At 52.5% G+C, this 11,654-nt stretch overlaps 1 protein-coding gene across 1 annotated transcript; it reads right to left on the bottom strand.

Annotated features, from left to right (window-relative positions):
* Positions 1-595: 595 nt before the first annotated feature.
* NKX2-8 (NK2 homeobox 8) lies at positions 596-2,380 on the bottom strand. The gene is made up of 2 exons (XM_054197982.1): positions 2,215-2,380; positions 596-1,146 (listed from the first exon to the last, which is right to left on the bottom strand). Exons 1-2 carry the CDS (start codon positions 2,378-2,380, stop codon positions 596-598), a joined length of 717 nt encoding a protein of 238 aa, XP_054053957.1.
* Positions 2,381-11,654: the final 9,274 nt, after the last annotated feature.

Here is an 11,654-nt window from a genome sequence, read left to right as displayed (position 1 = left end):
ATGCTTCCCGTAGGAAATATCCCCAGGTTTACAGCGAGATTCTTGCAGCGAACTTTATTCACCGTTTACCGGCGCACGTGGGTAAAATCAACGAACTTGAAAAGTGAGATTCCGCTGGCGCGATACAAGAGAATTATTTAAGCTTTTATGGCACAGGAGGTAAATCCTACAAAAAAAGCCCCAATCGTCAAAAATACACTTCTCCGCCGGGAAAAAAGTTATTTGTCAAAAATCATTTTATTAGTCACTGGAAGAATCAGCTATTTGAAAATAAACTAGGTCGCTAGGGTTGTTATTATTATTATTATTAATTTTTTAACAAGGAACCTCTCGAAAAGGAGAAAGAGGAGCGGAGGTTTGACAAAAATAGAGCCGCCCCCGCGCCCTGGGGTGAGACCGGCGGAAGGATGGGCGGCCCAGGCGAGCTTCGTCCCGGCCGGCCGGCCGCGCTGCCCGCCGCCCCGACGCCGCGCTCCGTCGCCCGGCCCGCCCGAGCCCCGGTGCCTTCCCCGCAACCAGGAGCCCGGGGCTGGGGATGGGGGGGACACCCCGCGCCCGTGGGATGAGTCCGGCCCTGGAGGGCGAGTCGCCGCTGTCACCATCCCCAGGAGACGACGGCGGGGTGCGCTAAGTGCTGGTAAGCGGGGAAGACGCCGAGGGCGGCGGCGGAGGCGGGCGGGCAGGCCCGGTAGCCCTGCAGGGCGAGGGCAGCCTGGGCGCTGCAGCCCGCCAAGGGGCAGCCCAGCTTGGGGCGGGCGGCGGGCGGCGGGGGGCTGGCGGGGCAGCCGCGGCAGGGCTCCCCGTCCCGCACCAGCACCGGCACCACCACCCGGCGCAGCAGGGCGGGCGGGCGCGGCGGGGGGCTGCCGGGACCCTCGCTCCGCGCCCTCTTCATCTTGTAGCGGTGGTTTTGGAACCAGATCTTCACCTGGGTGGGGGTAAGGCTGAGGAGCCGGGCCAGCTGCTCCCGCTCCGGCGCCGAGAGGTACCGCTGCTGCCGGAACCGCCGCTCCAGCTCCAGCGTCTGCGCCTTGGAGAAGAGCACCCGCCGCTTCTTCTTCTTCTCCTCGGCCTCCGAGCCGCGGGCGGGGAGCGACCTTTGGGTGGAGTCGGGCAGGCTCAGCTCCGGGCCGCTCTCGTCGGAAGCTGGGGACAGCGAGGGGGTTAGAGAGAGGGGGCGGCCGGGGACGGGGCGCGGGGGCGTCACGGAAGAGGCGGCGGGCCGTCGAGAGCCGAACCGTCTCCCGCAGGGAGAGCCCCGGCTGTTTACCGGACCCGATTAATCCCAACAGTCAACAAGCGATGTGAGCTAACACACCCCCCCCGCAACCCCGAATACATTAAACCTAGCCCACGGGACGGAGCGGGTTTTCGCCCCCGCAGGGAGCGGCTCAATCCCCGGACGGGCACGGCCCCTCCGCAGCGCACAGCCCGGGGGCTGGTAGCGTCTGTGCTCTCGTTCGGTGCCAAAACGTAATAACGGGCTGCCCAGTCCTTTCGTTGCTGCTTTTCTCCAGCCGCTCTGTTACCTTAATATTTAACTTATCCCGATGGGGTTCCCGCATCCATCCCAAGGACGGTTTCCCCCTCCTCACACACAGGTATGGATTGAACGCCGTATAGCTGCGGCGCAATTTATATGTGTGAAGTAAGAGCGATGTGCTACATAGCCGGGCTTGTGAGCCGGAGCCTGCTCGCCGCGGTGGCGAGTGCGTGGGTCTAGGCGGTGTTCCCAGGGCGCGCTCGGCGGCAGCGGGGGGAGGTGAGGCGAGGCACGGGGTGTGTGTTTGGCTTTCCTCTGCCGTGCGTGGGGTGACCTGAAACCCCTCCAGCACAAAAAGGCAGGATTTCTTGCAACAGTGAAAGGGGAAAAAAAAAAAAAAAAGAATCCGGGAAACGAGCTTAAACGATAAGTGCAGAGAGAAGGACGGACACAGCCTGAGGTTTTGCTTTCTGCCATAGCTGGGAACATGCACAGACCTACGGGAAAAAAAAAAAAATCTTTTCTCTCTTAAGCTCGTGGCCGGGTTGTTCCTGCTGTTTCATTGTTGCAATTCAGTAATATTCTATAAAATTCCCAGCCTGGATTCCCCCCGATCCTGTAGGCTACACACGCTGGCGATTCCCTTCTTCACGTCTTCCCCAAAGGAAGGGGGGAAACAAATGAAAAATAGCTGTGCGGAGATGGCGAATTCCTGTCCGTTTCATACTCACAGGGATAGTGATTTCTGTCTGTTTCTGTCCACCCTCGGTACGGCGAGCCGATGTAGTTCTCCGCTGAGTGGTGATGGTCAGAGGCTTGCTTTATGCTATTAGCATCCTGCTCTGGTAAATCCAAAATGCTCCTCACTGTAAAACTGATCCTGCCAGATGTGGCCATGGTAGGTTGTGCACACACCCCCAAAAAAATATCGTCCCAAAGCCCCGAACCCCCTCCCTTACAGGCTGCGAGGAAAAGACTGCGCCCAGTTACTGGGGAATCTCCTGGCTCAAGAGGACCTTCCCTTCCATCGCCACCTAACCCCAAATATTAGTGTCGTTTACAGAGGTGTCCTGTTTATATAAACAGTCCTCCCCACTGCAAACACTGCCTGCTTTCAAACCGTCCCTGTCTATAGGATGTTAAGTACCTGAATTAGTCAAGTGCTAAAGCCCTAATGGGAGTAGGTGTAACCCCCCCTCCCGCCACCCCCATGAGAGAATAACCCGTTACCTCCCAAAGACAGCAGGAAACAGGCTTCATCATTACATATTCTGTCTGATTAGCCAAAAGTGGGGACAGATAATGGTAATTGTTAGCAGTGAATAACATCTTGGGTGGCATGTGGATGACCAACAACCACCCCCCTCCACCCGCCACCAAAGCCACCAGCGTCCCTTCTATCCGCAGACAAAGTGAATCCTCCCAGGACATCCGCAGAGCCTGTCGAGAGCCCCCTCCCCGCTTCTCCCTCTTTATTTCCCCCCCTCTCTTTAAACCTGGAAGGAATTTAAGTCGTTATTTGTTTTATTTCCCCGGGCTGTTTTGCCGTGCTGCCTACAGTTCTCCCACTTGTCATTGGCAGGTTTCCTTACCCTCCACGGGGGATTTTTCACACCTCGGCTGAGCTCTCGGCGGGGAAGGCTGGCGGGTGTGTGCGTTGAGGGGATGGGATCTCCGAGAGGGGTTTTTTCTTTGGGTTTGTGGTTTTTTGGTTGGTTGGTTGGGTTGGGTTTTGTGGGGGGTTTTGTGGGTTTTTTTTGGTTTGGTTTTTTTTTTTTTTTTTTTTTTTTTTGCCTCTCCTGGGCACGGTGGATGGAAGGTGCACCTTTCTTTCGGGAAGGGTGACGGAGTGAGCTTGGCTGGGGAAACGCGGGGAGCCCAACACAATCGGTCCATAAGCAAGAGTCGGGATGAGGGGTAGGGGAGATTTTTTTTTTTTAGCACCATTTTGCGTTGTACTAACCCAAGGAATACCCCCTTGGGCGCTATGTGTGAGCGGCTGAAACGATTCCAGCTGGGAGAGAGGGAGAAAAGATCAAACACGGCGCGTTTATTTATCAGCCGCCTCCCGTCCCCGCCGAGCTCTGCTTCATCGTGCCGAAAGCAGCAGCCAGCAGACCCGGAGCTCCGGGCCCCCCCAGGAGGAAGGCTGCGGGCATCGGCTGGGCAGCTCCGCGGTCCCCTCCGCGGGACAAACGCCTCCTCGCAGCCTTTCACCGGGCGGCCCCGTCCCCCCGCCAAGCTGCGGTCGGGTTTCCCCCAGCCTCGGTGGCCTCCGAGGACTTATAAAAAAAATACGATATGGAAGCAAGAAGCCTGACGAGCCGTTCGAATGCAAAGCTGCAGTGGCAGGGCTCGGTCCTCAGCCGCAGAGCGGGGGCAGACGGGACTGATGGGCGCGATCAGCCTGTTTCACGCGGGTCGTGTGTCGAGCCGGGGGGGCCGCAGAGGGCGGGGGGCGGGACACGCTCCCCACCCGCACACCGCAGCGCCCGTCCCCATCTCTTCCCGCCGGGATCGCGGGAGAGACCCGGCGCCCGTCTAGAAAAAACAGTGGGAGGCGAATCCGGCTGGATGGAGGAAAGCCTGGAGGGAAGGAGGGAGGCATCCAGCCTCCCCCGGGCAGATCCGCTTTCCCTTGAATGCCGGCCAAGGCACACACAACGCGGGCCCGTCGGGCAAACGGCGTGGAACCGTGTGATGATGCGCTGGGCGCCTGGAAATAAGAAACCCAGATACACGCGGGGACACTCTTCTGGCCGGCCGCTTTGTTGGTTCAAATTTCCCTGTCCAAACAGACATCTATGAGCTATTGTGTATAGCTCACATTTATCCAGCCCCGCTCTCGCCCCCCAGCCCCGCTCCCCGCCTGCCCCCGGCCGCCGCCGCCCCTCCCCGCTCTGCTCGGCGTTGCCGCTTCTGGAAGCGGTTACACTTTACGGGGAAAACGTCAACAGAGCAATAACGACGAGGGGGGAGGCGAGATTTATATCGGCGAGATTTGTGGGCGAGATGAAGGGGGCACAAGGCTCCATTTGGCCAACTTCCCGCATATTTCTTCGGGACTGGACAGGCTCCATATAACCGATTCCCAGGCCGTGATTACTGCAGCCACCTATCAAGCGTGCCTGGTGACAGTAGTTATCTTCCCCGCTCCAAGCACAGCCTCCCAGCCGTCCTGGGTGGTCGGAGCGAGGGGAGCACAAATACATGCCAACTGCTAGGCCGTGAACAAAAGGGAAATGTAGCCCTATGTCCCGGACCTGTTGGAAGCATTTGTTCCAGTCAAGATTTTGCATTTGTTCAGATCTGGAATAATAGGTGATTGACGCCTTCCCACAATGTGCTTTAACTCTCCGGGATAAATCGGAGCTTGTTCCTTGTTGTCATGGTTTTCAATAGGGTTCAATGGGATTGAACCACTATCGACTCTGCTTTACGTCTCCGGCAGCCCCGTCCATACAAATTTATTAGTTATGTCTTTTTAAATGAGATTAAATTGAAACGACGTGGCCGTCCTCGGCGGAGCGGATCCTCCCGTCGTCGCCCTGGCACCCACCCCCCCCCGACACCGACTGCCCGTGTCACCGCCGGGGCACCCCGCGGCCGGCGGGAGGTGGGCGCCCGGCCGACCCCCCCACACACACCCCGACAGGTACGGCCGGGCTCACCTGCCCGCCCGGCGGGCCCCGGGCAGAGCCACCGCTGCCCCCCGCTCCCGGCCGCCCCCAGCGTAAAAAGAGGCCGAGAAGTGCTTATTAATATCTTGACCCCGCAGGCAAACATTTGCTGAATGCCTGGGCTGGAGCGGAGTTTCGGGGGGGGAGGCCGGGGGGGGGGCGGCCAGGGGAGGGGCGGGGGCCGGCGTTCAGAGAACCACAAACTTATACAGTATCCGAGGTGGCTGTTATGAGGAGTTTGCCAAGGACCCTCTAAAGAAAGTGCAAAAAACTTTGCAAGGAAAAAAAGTCAGGATGAGAGAAAGAGAGTCTACTTCAGTGACCTCTCTTAGCCTTTTAATCTATTTAACATCCTAAGCCCATACTGATGTGTAGAAATAAGTAAATGGTACTCTTCAAGCCTTAAGAGCTCTTCAGCATCAAATATTTGCACTTACTCTTAGAGTTTTTCTCAAATAGCGCAAGACACATTCTCCTTGGACGAGCCGAGCTGTCTAAATATACCTACGCATTGTTATCTGCGGGAAATAGTTCGCTTCAAAGGGAAAACGTAATAACCCGAAATGTTTCATCTCTTGTTTTCCTTGGGACTGACTTGGATACTTTTCAGCTCTGGCTGCCCGGCTTCATTTCGGCGTTTGCCGGTTCAGGTTTCACCTTCTCCCGCGACACTTTGGCGGTGGGGCCGGGGGACCACTCTCCCCCACGGGACCCCGGACCCGCGGTCCCCCTGGGGGAGACGGCATCCTTCGACCGAGGGGTGGGTTTGCCACTCGCCCCTCTGCACAGGCCACCCTGCTGCCCCGCAGTGCTCCCGGACCGGCTGGTAGCCCCGCCGATCGAGAACCCCCTCTTCCCCGACGGCACCCACGGGGATGAGACGGGGCAGGAGGCATTTCCCCGGGGATGCTACACGTACGCGGCAGCCCCACGCGTGTGCTCCACCCGCAGGGCGGTCCTACAGCAGGTGACACCCCGCCCCGCGGCGAGCCTGTGTCCGTGGGCCCACGGGGTGAGACCACGTCCTTCTCCGTGGGCCCGCAGGGGACGGCTGCGTGTGCCCGGCCGCCCCGTCCCTCCAGCTAAACCCACAGAAGCACTTCGGTGTCCCCCTCCGTGCGTTTAAATGAATTTTCCCGCTTCCAAGGGGGTAAAGAAAGAAAAAAAATAATTAAAATGTTTGTTTGTTTGTTTCCCACGTTTTTCGCAGCGCCCTTTTCAGCTTGACCGTGTTTGGTTGCTGCTCATATGAAGCAGGGCAGGAGAGCGAGGAGCTGGGGGAACCGGCCCCGTCCCCCCGCGGCGGCCCGAGCCGGGCGAAGTGGGGGCGCGGTGGCCGCCACCCTCCGTGGGGCTGCGCGGCCGCGGCCCCACGGCCACCCGCGGCCACCTGGCTGGAGGTAACCCGGCAGCCCATCCCCGGGCTGCTCTCACCCCGGCGGACCGGGGGATTTGAGGGATACCGGGGGGGTTTCCAGACCGAGATACGGCCCGGCCCTTTGGGATAGCCCGGGGCCGCGTCGGACCGTCCCGTCGGGGTTCCCGTCGCGCTCTTGCCCGGCTCCACCGGCCCCCACCGGGAAAGTCGGGCTGTAAAGAACACCTCCGACCACCTGAGAAAATAGCGGCTTTTCCCCTCACTCTTTCCCTTTTTTTTTTTTTTTTTTTGAATGGGCTCATTTATCGTGCTCAGTGGAGGATTGCAAAGCAGATCGACCAAATCGATGTATGTGGGGTGCAGAAATCGAGCATTTCCCTGAAACAGTTGTCTGTGTCTACACCTCGAGAGAGGAGAGTAAGAAAAAAAAAAAAGAAAAAAAAAATTTACACCAATACAAGCGTCCTTCTAGCTCTGGTTGGTGTAGTCCCGGCTGTAAGGAGGAACTCTCCATAGCGCTGAGCCAGGGGAACGTGGGGCAGTGCTAACAGCCAGGAGCCCTCTGGCTGGGAAGCTTCCAGGCTGTGTTGTGGACTGGATACGTTTGCAATGTTGGGTTGAATCCCTGGGAAGAAAAGCTACCGAGACAACACACCTCGCCAGGCTCACGGCCGCGGGTCGGTTCATGACTGGCAACTGAGGCACGGAAAATGGGTGACTTGGCAAACATCACAAAAAAGCCTTTACCAGAGCTGGCCAATGGACCCCTGACCAACAGTTTCCTTTCTCTAAATACTGGATTTTAATAATTTAATCTGTATACAACTTATCTGCGAGGGAGTTAAATCAGTACCTCGACTTTACTGAAAAGAAAACCTGACCTCACAGAATTCAATATGAATTTTACAATTGCTTTGAAAACAGTCAGGATTCCACCCTTCTATAAAAACAAATAATCCTCTACTTTATTTTTCCAACAATAAACATTTCCATAACTTTACACTCTTTTCCTTCATCATCTCCTGAAAATAATATCTTTCACTCTAACCAGTGTTGAACTTTGAATTTTACTACAAGGTCTTCTTTGTCTTCTTGGTTTGCAACGGACGTTCATTATGGTATGTTTTCTAATTAGGGCAACATTGTGGAAGGAGTGCAGTATTTCCCATAGGAAAGATTGGTTTCTATGTACTTCTGTGTGTTGTATTTGTCTCTTTTTCCTGGTAGAATAATGTAATTTGCTTTTGGCTGTTGCTTTTTCCACTTCCTAATACTTCCTAAGAATCTACACCTTTTTCTACAGCTCCTTTATTTCCTCTTTTCATGACTATTCCCCAGTATAAGTACATACATACATCAACTTTAACCTATTAAAAACCTCAACAAGCTTAAACTAAACTTCTTTCTTTCATGGCCAGTTTTGAAGATTCTTACTCTCTGATGTGCTAACTTCCAACCCACCCAAATCACGACTCTCTCTGCTATCAGACTTCTTTTGGTTTTACAGAGCTCATTAATTAAAAATAAATAATAATTATTAAATCTGATACGTGCAAAGCATGCTATCCGAGGCTTACACTTTCTCTGAAACTCTCAGTTTTCTATTCTGCATTTAAACAAGAGACTTTACTCCTTGGAACAGGGATTACCCACAGCAGTGGAGGATTCAGGATTGAGCTTTTCATTTGCTCTCTGTGATCATCCCAGAGGAATTATTTTGCAAATTGACTGCAAGAAAAAGCAGCGAGGGACAAGCCCTCCCTGCTCTCTAAGTTGGTTTGGGATGAGCTTGCGCAGAGCCCAACTGGCGTGGACATGAGCGGGGCTGCCCAGCTGCCTGGGCTTTCCTTCCCTTGGGCTTCTTGGAGCCGCTGAGGGGACGGGGCTGTCGCTTCCTCGTCAGCGCATTCCCCTTGGGCAAGCGAGGAATGGCCACTGGGGTTACCTGGGCCATGAAACTGCAGTGGTCACTCTCTTAACAGCTGGCTGGAGGGCAGACTCTGTACCTACCACCGCTGCAACGCCGTTTCCCTCCTCGCCCCGTGTTCATCCCACACTCTCAGCCCGCATGGGATGTACAGGGGGGTGATACCAAGTTCCAGCCAAAGGGCAAAGTGCTCCCAGGATGGGGCGTGCTCTCCCTTGGGCCCAGGTTCAGCTGCTGTAGCTGGAGTGTGGGGCCCGTTCCCCTCCTGGTTGTAACACATCTGTGCAAGATGTGCAGGCTTAAGGGTGTAGATGGCATGTCTGGAGCCCAGAGGGCAGTCGGTAGCATCGATGACCTTGAAAGGAGCTGCTCTAGAGCAGAGGTAGTGACCTTGCCCCAGGTACACCTAGTGTTTAGGCACTAGCCTCCCCCCCCTTTATTTCAGTGGGAATTAGATGCCTAAAGCCCCTTGAGAGTCTGGCCCCAAAACTGAAGTGGGTGGTGCAGGGAAAACGGGGGGAATGGTAGGACAAAAGTGAAGTCTTTAAGCAGTTGTTGAGACACTGCAGTAGAGGACAGGAGTGTCCCTGAGGGACACTGTGCTGTCACCACCGCCATCATCTTCAACACACCTTTACAAAGGCAAAAGGCATTTTGTGCTTTGGACAGCTTACAAGGGTATATATTGGATTTCAATGTATAATTCTTTGTCCTGCACTGTAACATATCGATTACATTTTTAAGTAGTCATTAAATTCTGATAAATATGCTCTGTTGGTAAAATTATATTAAAATCTGATGCATAACCTCTACTAGAATAAAATTGGCAGCCAAAATTTTAACCTTAAACAAGATCCTTTTATTAGTTTCGTAAGGCATTATTTTCTTCCTCTGTGACACACCAAGTCCCCAGGAGGGAGCAGTTCTTTGGCTGGGTACACACCGACTGACTGGCCGTCACATACGCTGGCTGGCGAGCAGGCTGCTGCCAAGCCAAATGTTTGTTTCCTGTTAGTGAGCCAATATTTTGGGCTTTTTCTCAAGCCATTAGGTCTCACAAACATCCTGTGATCATAATTGGTTCTGCGACTTCCGACCATCTATCAAATTCGATTGAGGCTTTTTTTTTTTTTTTTTGCAGATGGCAGGCAGAAAATAAGATTGTGTGAGCCTTGCATTTTGGGAAATCAAGCTAAAAAGTCACTTGCAGCTCCCAAGCAAGAATATTAGGGAAAAGGTGTCTCATAGCTGCTTCCAAAACTGAAAAATTTGTCCCTGATACAGCAGGTAAAAAAGATATAAGCACCAAAAGTCGATTTTACAGTTGCCCTCCACGGCTTCTTGCCACTCTCGGGCTGAGTTCTCCTTTCATTTACACACTGGTGACTACAGCTGCCTCGAAAATGTTGAGTAAAGCAACTCTGCTGACTTCAAGAGCGTTCAGCTGGGTGAAGCAGTGCTGGCTCTGGCGTGGCCACACAATAAGTGACAGAGCGGCTTTGGCTGGACGCGAAGTCACCACGAGGGAGTTTGCTGGGAAAGAGTCACTTCCAGTCTATAGCAATACAAAATGGCTTTTATGTTTGACTGTACAGGGGCCAAAGCCCAGATCCAAACATCCCCATTTCCAAATGTAATTGAAAATCTGCATCTGAATTTTTTCAGCTTTGCTCTGACTTGATATTGGGCTGCCTTTTTTTTTATTTCCCCTACAAATGTATGTCGTAAAAAGGGCCGTTTCAGGTTTGTGCAGCAAGAGCTTTTTTTCACATACAACAAACTTCCAAGCTAAGAATCAGCAAACAACACCCATCCAGCTGTATACATTTTATACATGAAAGTGCATACACACACTTTTAATGCTAATTATATCACATAATAATGGCCTTTAAACCTCAGTAGATGATTCATCTTCTTTTCTTCCTCAGCGTCCGTCCCCACAGCTCTCTTCTGGTTTTCTTGCCTTTTCTCAACCCATGATTTAGCTCTTTTTTTTTTGTCCTCATTTTTCTCTCTCCACATTTTCCATTTTGAAGCTTATTTGCAGTCATTTTCGGACAGTAACATCAGGTGCCGAACATACCCTGCTCTCAGAGGTTGCATTAAGAAGCTGTGAGAATACGAGGTAATCTCTCAATCCTGCTGCAGTTTTTTAATTGCTATTAATAACGAAAACCGAACAGCAAAGCTTTGAAACATTCCCAAACAATCCCAGAGTGGAATATTTGATTATGAGACAGTATCTGAAAGCATGTTTTCATACATGATTTATTTTAAGCTTGTGATCAGAGAGTCTGGTAAAGTCACTGGGCCCGATTCTGCTGTCATTGTACATTCGTAGCCCCAAAGGGCGATGAGGACTCCAATCAGGCAGACACAGTTTGGGTCAGATAGGGAAATTTAGTCATTTATTGGAATCAGATGAGAATCAGTTTATGCATCTACCTTTATATATAGTGAGAATATGAATGTCTCCCCAAATTATTTTCTCAAAGGCTCTTTTGCACAGTAATTATCAAAGTCCAACTTCAGTAAGGCAGCAACACGGTCTGAAGGAGTACGTGTTAGATGAGGAGGGAGGAAGATCTAATACCTATTTTTGGTGCTGCCACTCTCATCCCGTGTGGCTTCGCTTCCCTGATCTATTTCATTGCCTATAAAATAGGGTCAGATTGTATTAAATCAGCTGTCTCATACAACTGCTGTGGTTGTACATGGTGTGACTAGTGTGCATCCATACAGCGCAATAACCATATAAAATGCTGTCAAAAATTCTACATAAGCACTCATACAAGATTGTGGCGACAGGTATTTCATAATGGACTCACTGCTAAACCCGCACTATTGAAAGCATCCGTGCTTTGTTCTGGACTGGTGTGTGTGTGCTTTTGTTCGCTAAAACTATTTAAATGGCCACGGTTCTTAAGGCAGAGAAGTTATGAATCATGTGGAAACAGCTGCCACAAGAACATTTCAAAAGAAAAGTTATTTTCGGATTTTACTCACTTGCAGACCCAGTGACATCATGTTAAGTAGCAGCTTCCAAAATGTGACTGCTGAAGCTCCCATAAAAGATCCAGGAGCGATTTCTCATAAAGTTTTCAGCCAGGCAGCAACACTGTTAAAAAAGGAAATAGAATTTTTTACTGGCGGGCACCAATTAACCACGTGGGAAAACCCCATTTG

Source organism: Rissa tridactyla, chromosome 4 (genome assembly GCF_028500815.1).
Source record: "Rissa tridactyla isolate bRisTri1 chromosome 4, bRisTri1.patW.cur.20221130, whole genome shotgun sequence".
In the NCBI taxonomy this organism is placed as follows: Eukaryota; Metazoa; Chordata; class Aves; order Charadriiformes; family Laridae; genus Rissa; species Rissa tridactyla.
This window is presented reverse-complemented; position numbering and strand designations above follow the sequence as displayed.

Bases quoted from the DNA above. Each gene is read 5' to 3' on its own strand.
- NKX2-8 (XM_054197982.1), bottom strand. From the start codon at position 2,380: ATGGCCACATCTGGCAGGATCAGTTTTACAGTGAGGAGCATTTTGGAT. The intron at 1,147-2,214 runs GTGAGTATGAAA...CGCTGTCCCCAG, and splicing joins AGACAGAAATCACTATCCCT to CTTCCGACGAGAGCGGCCCG.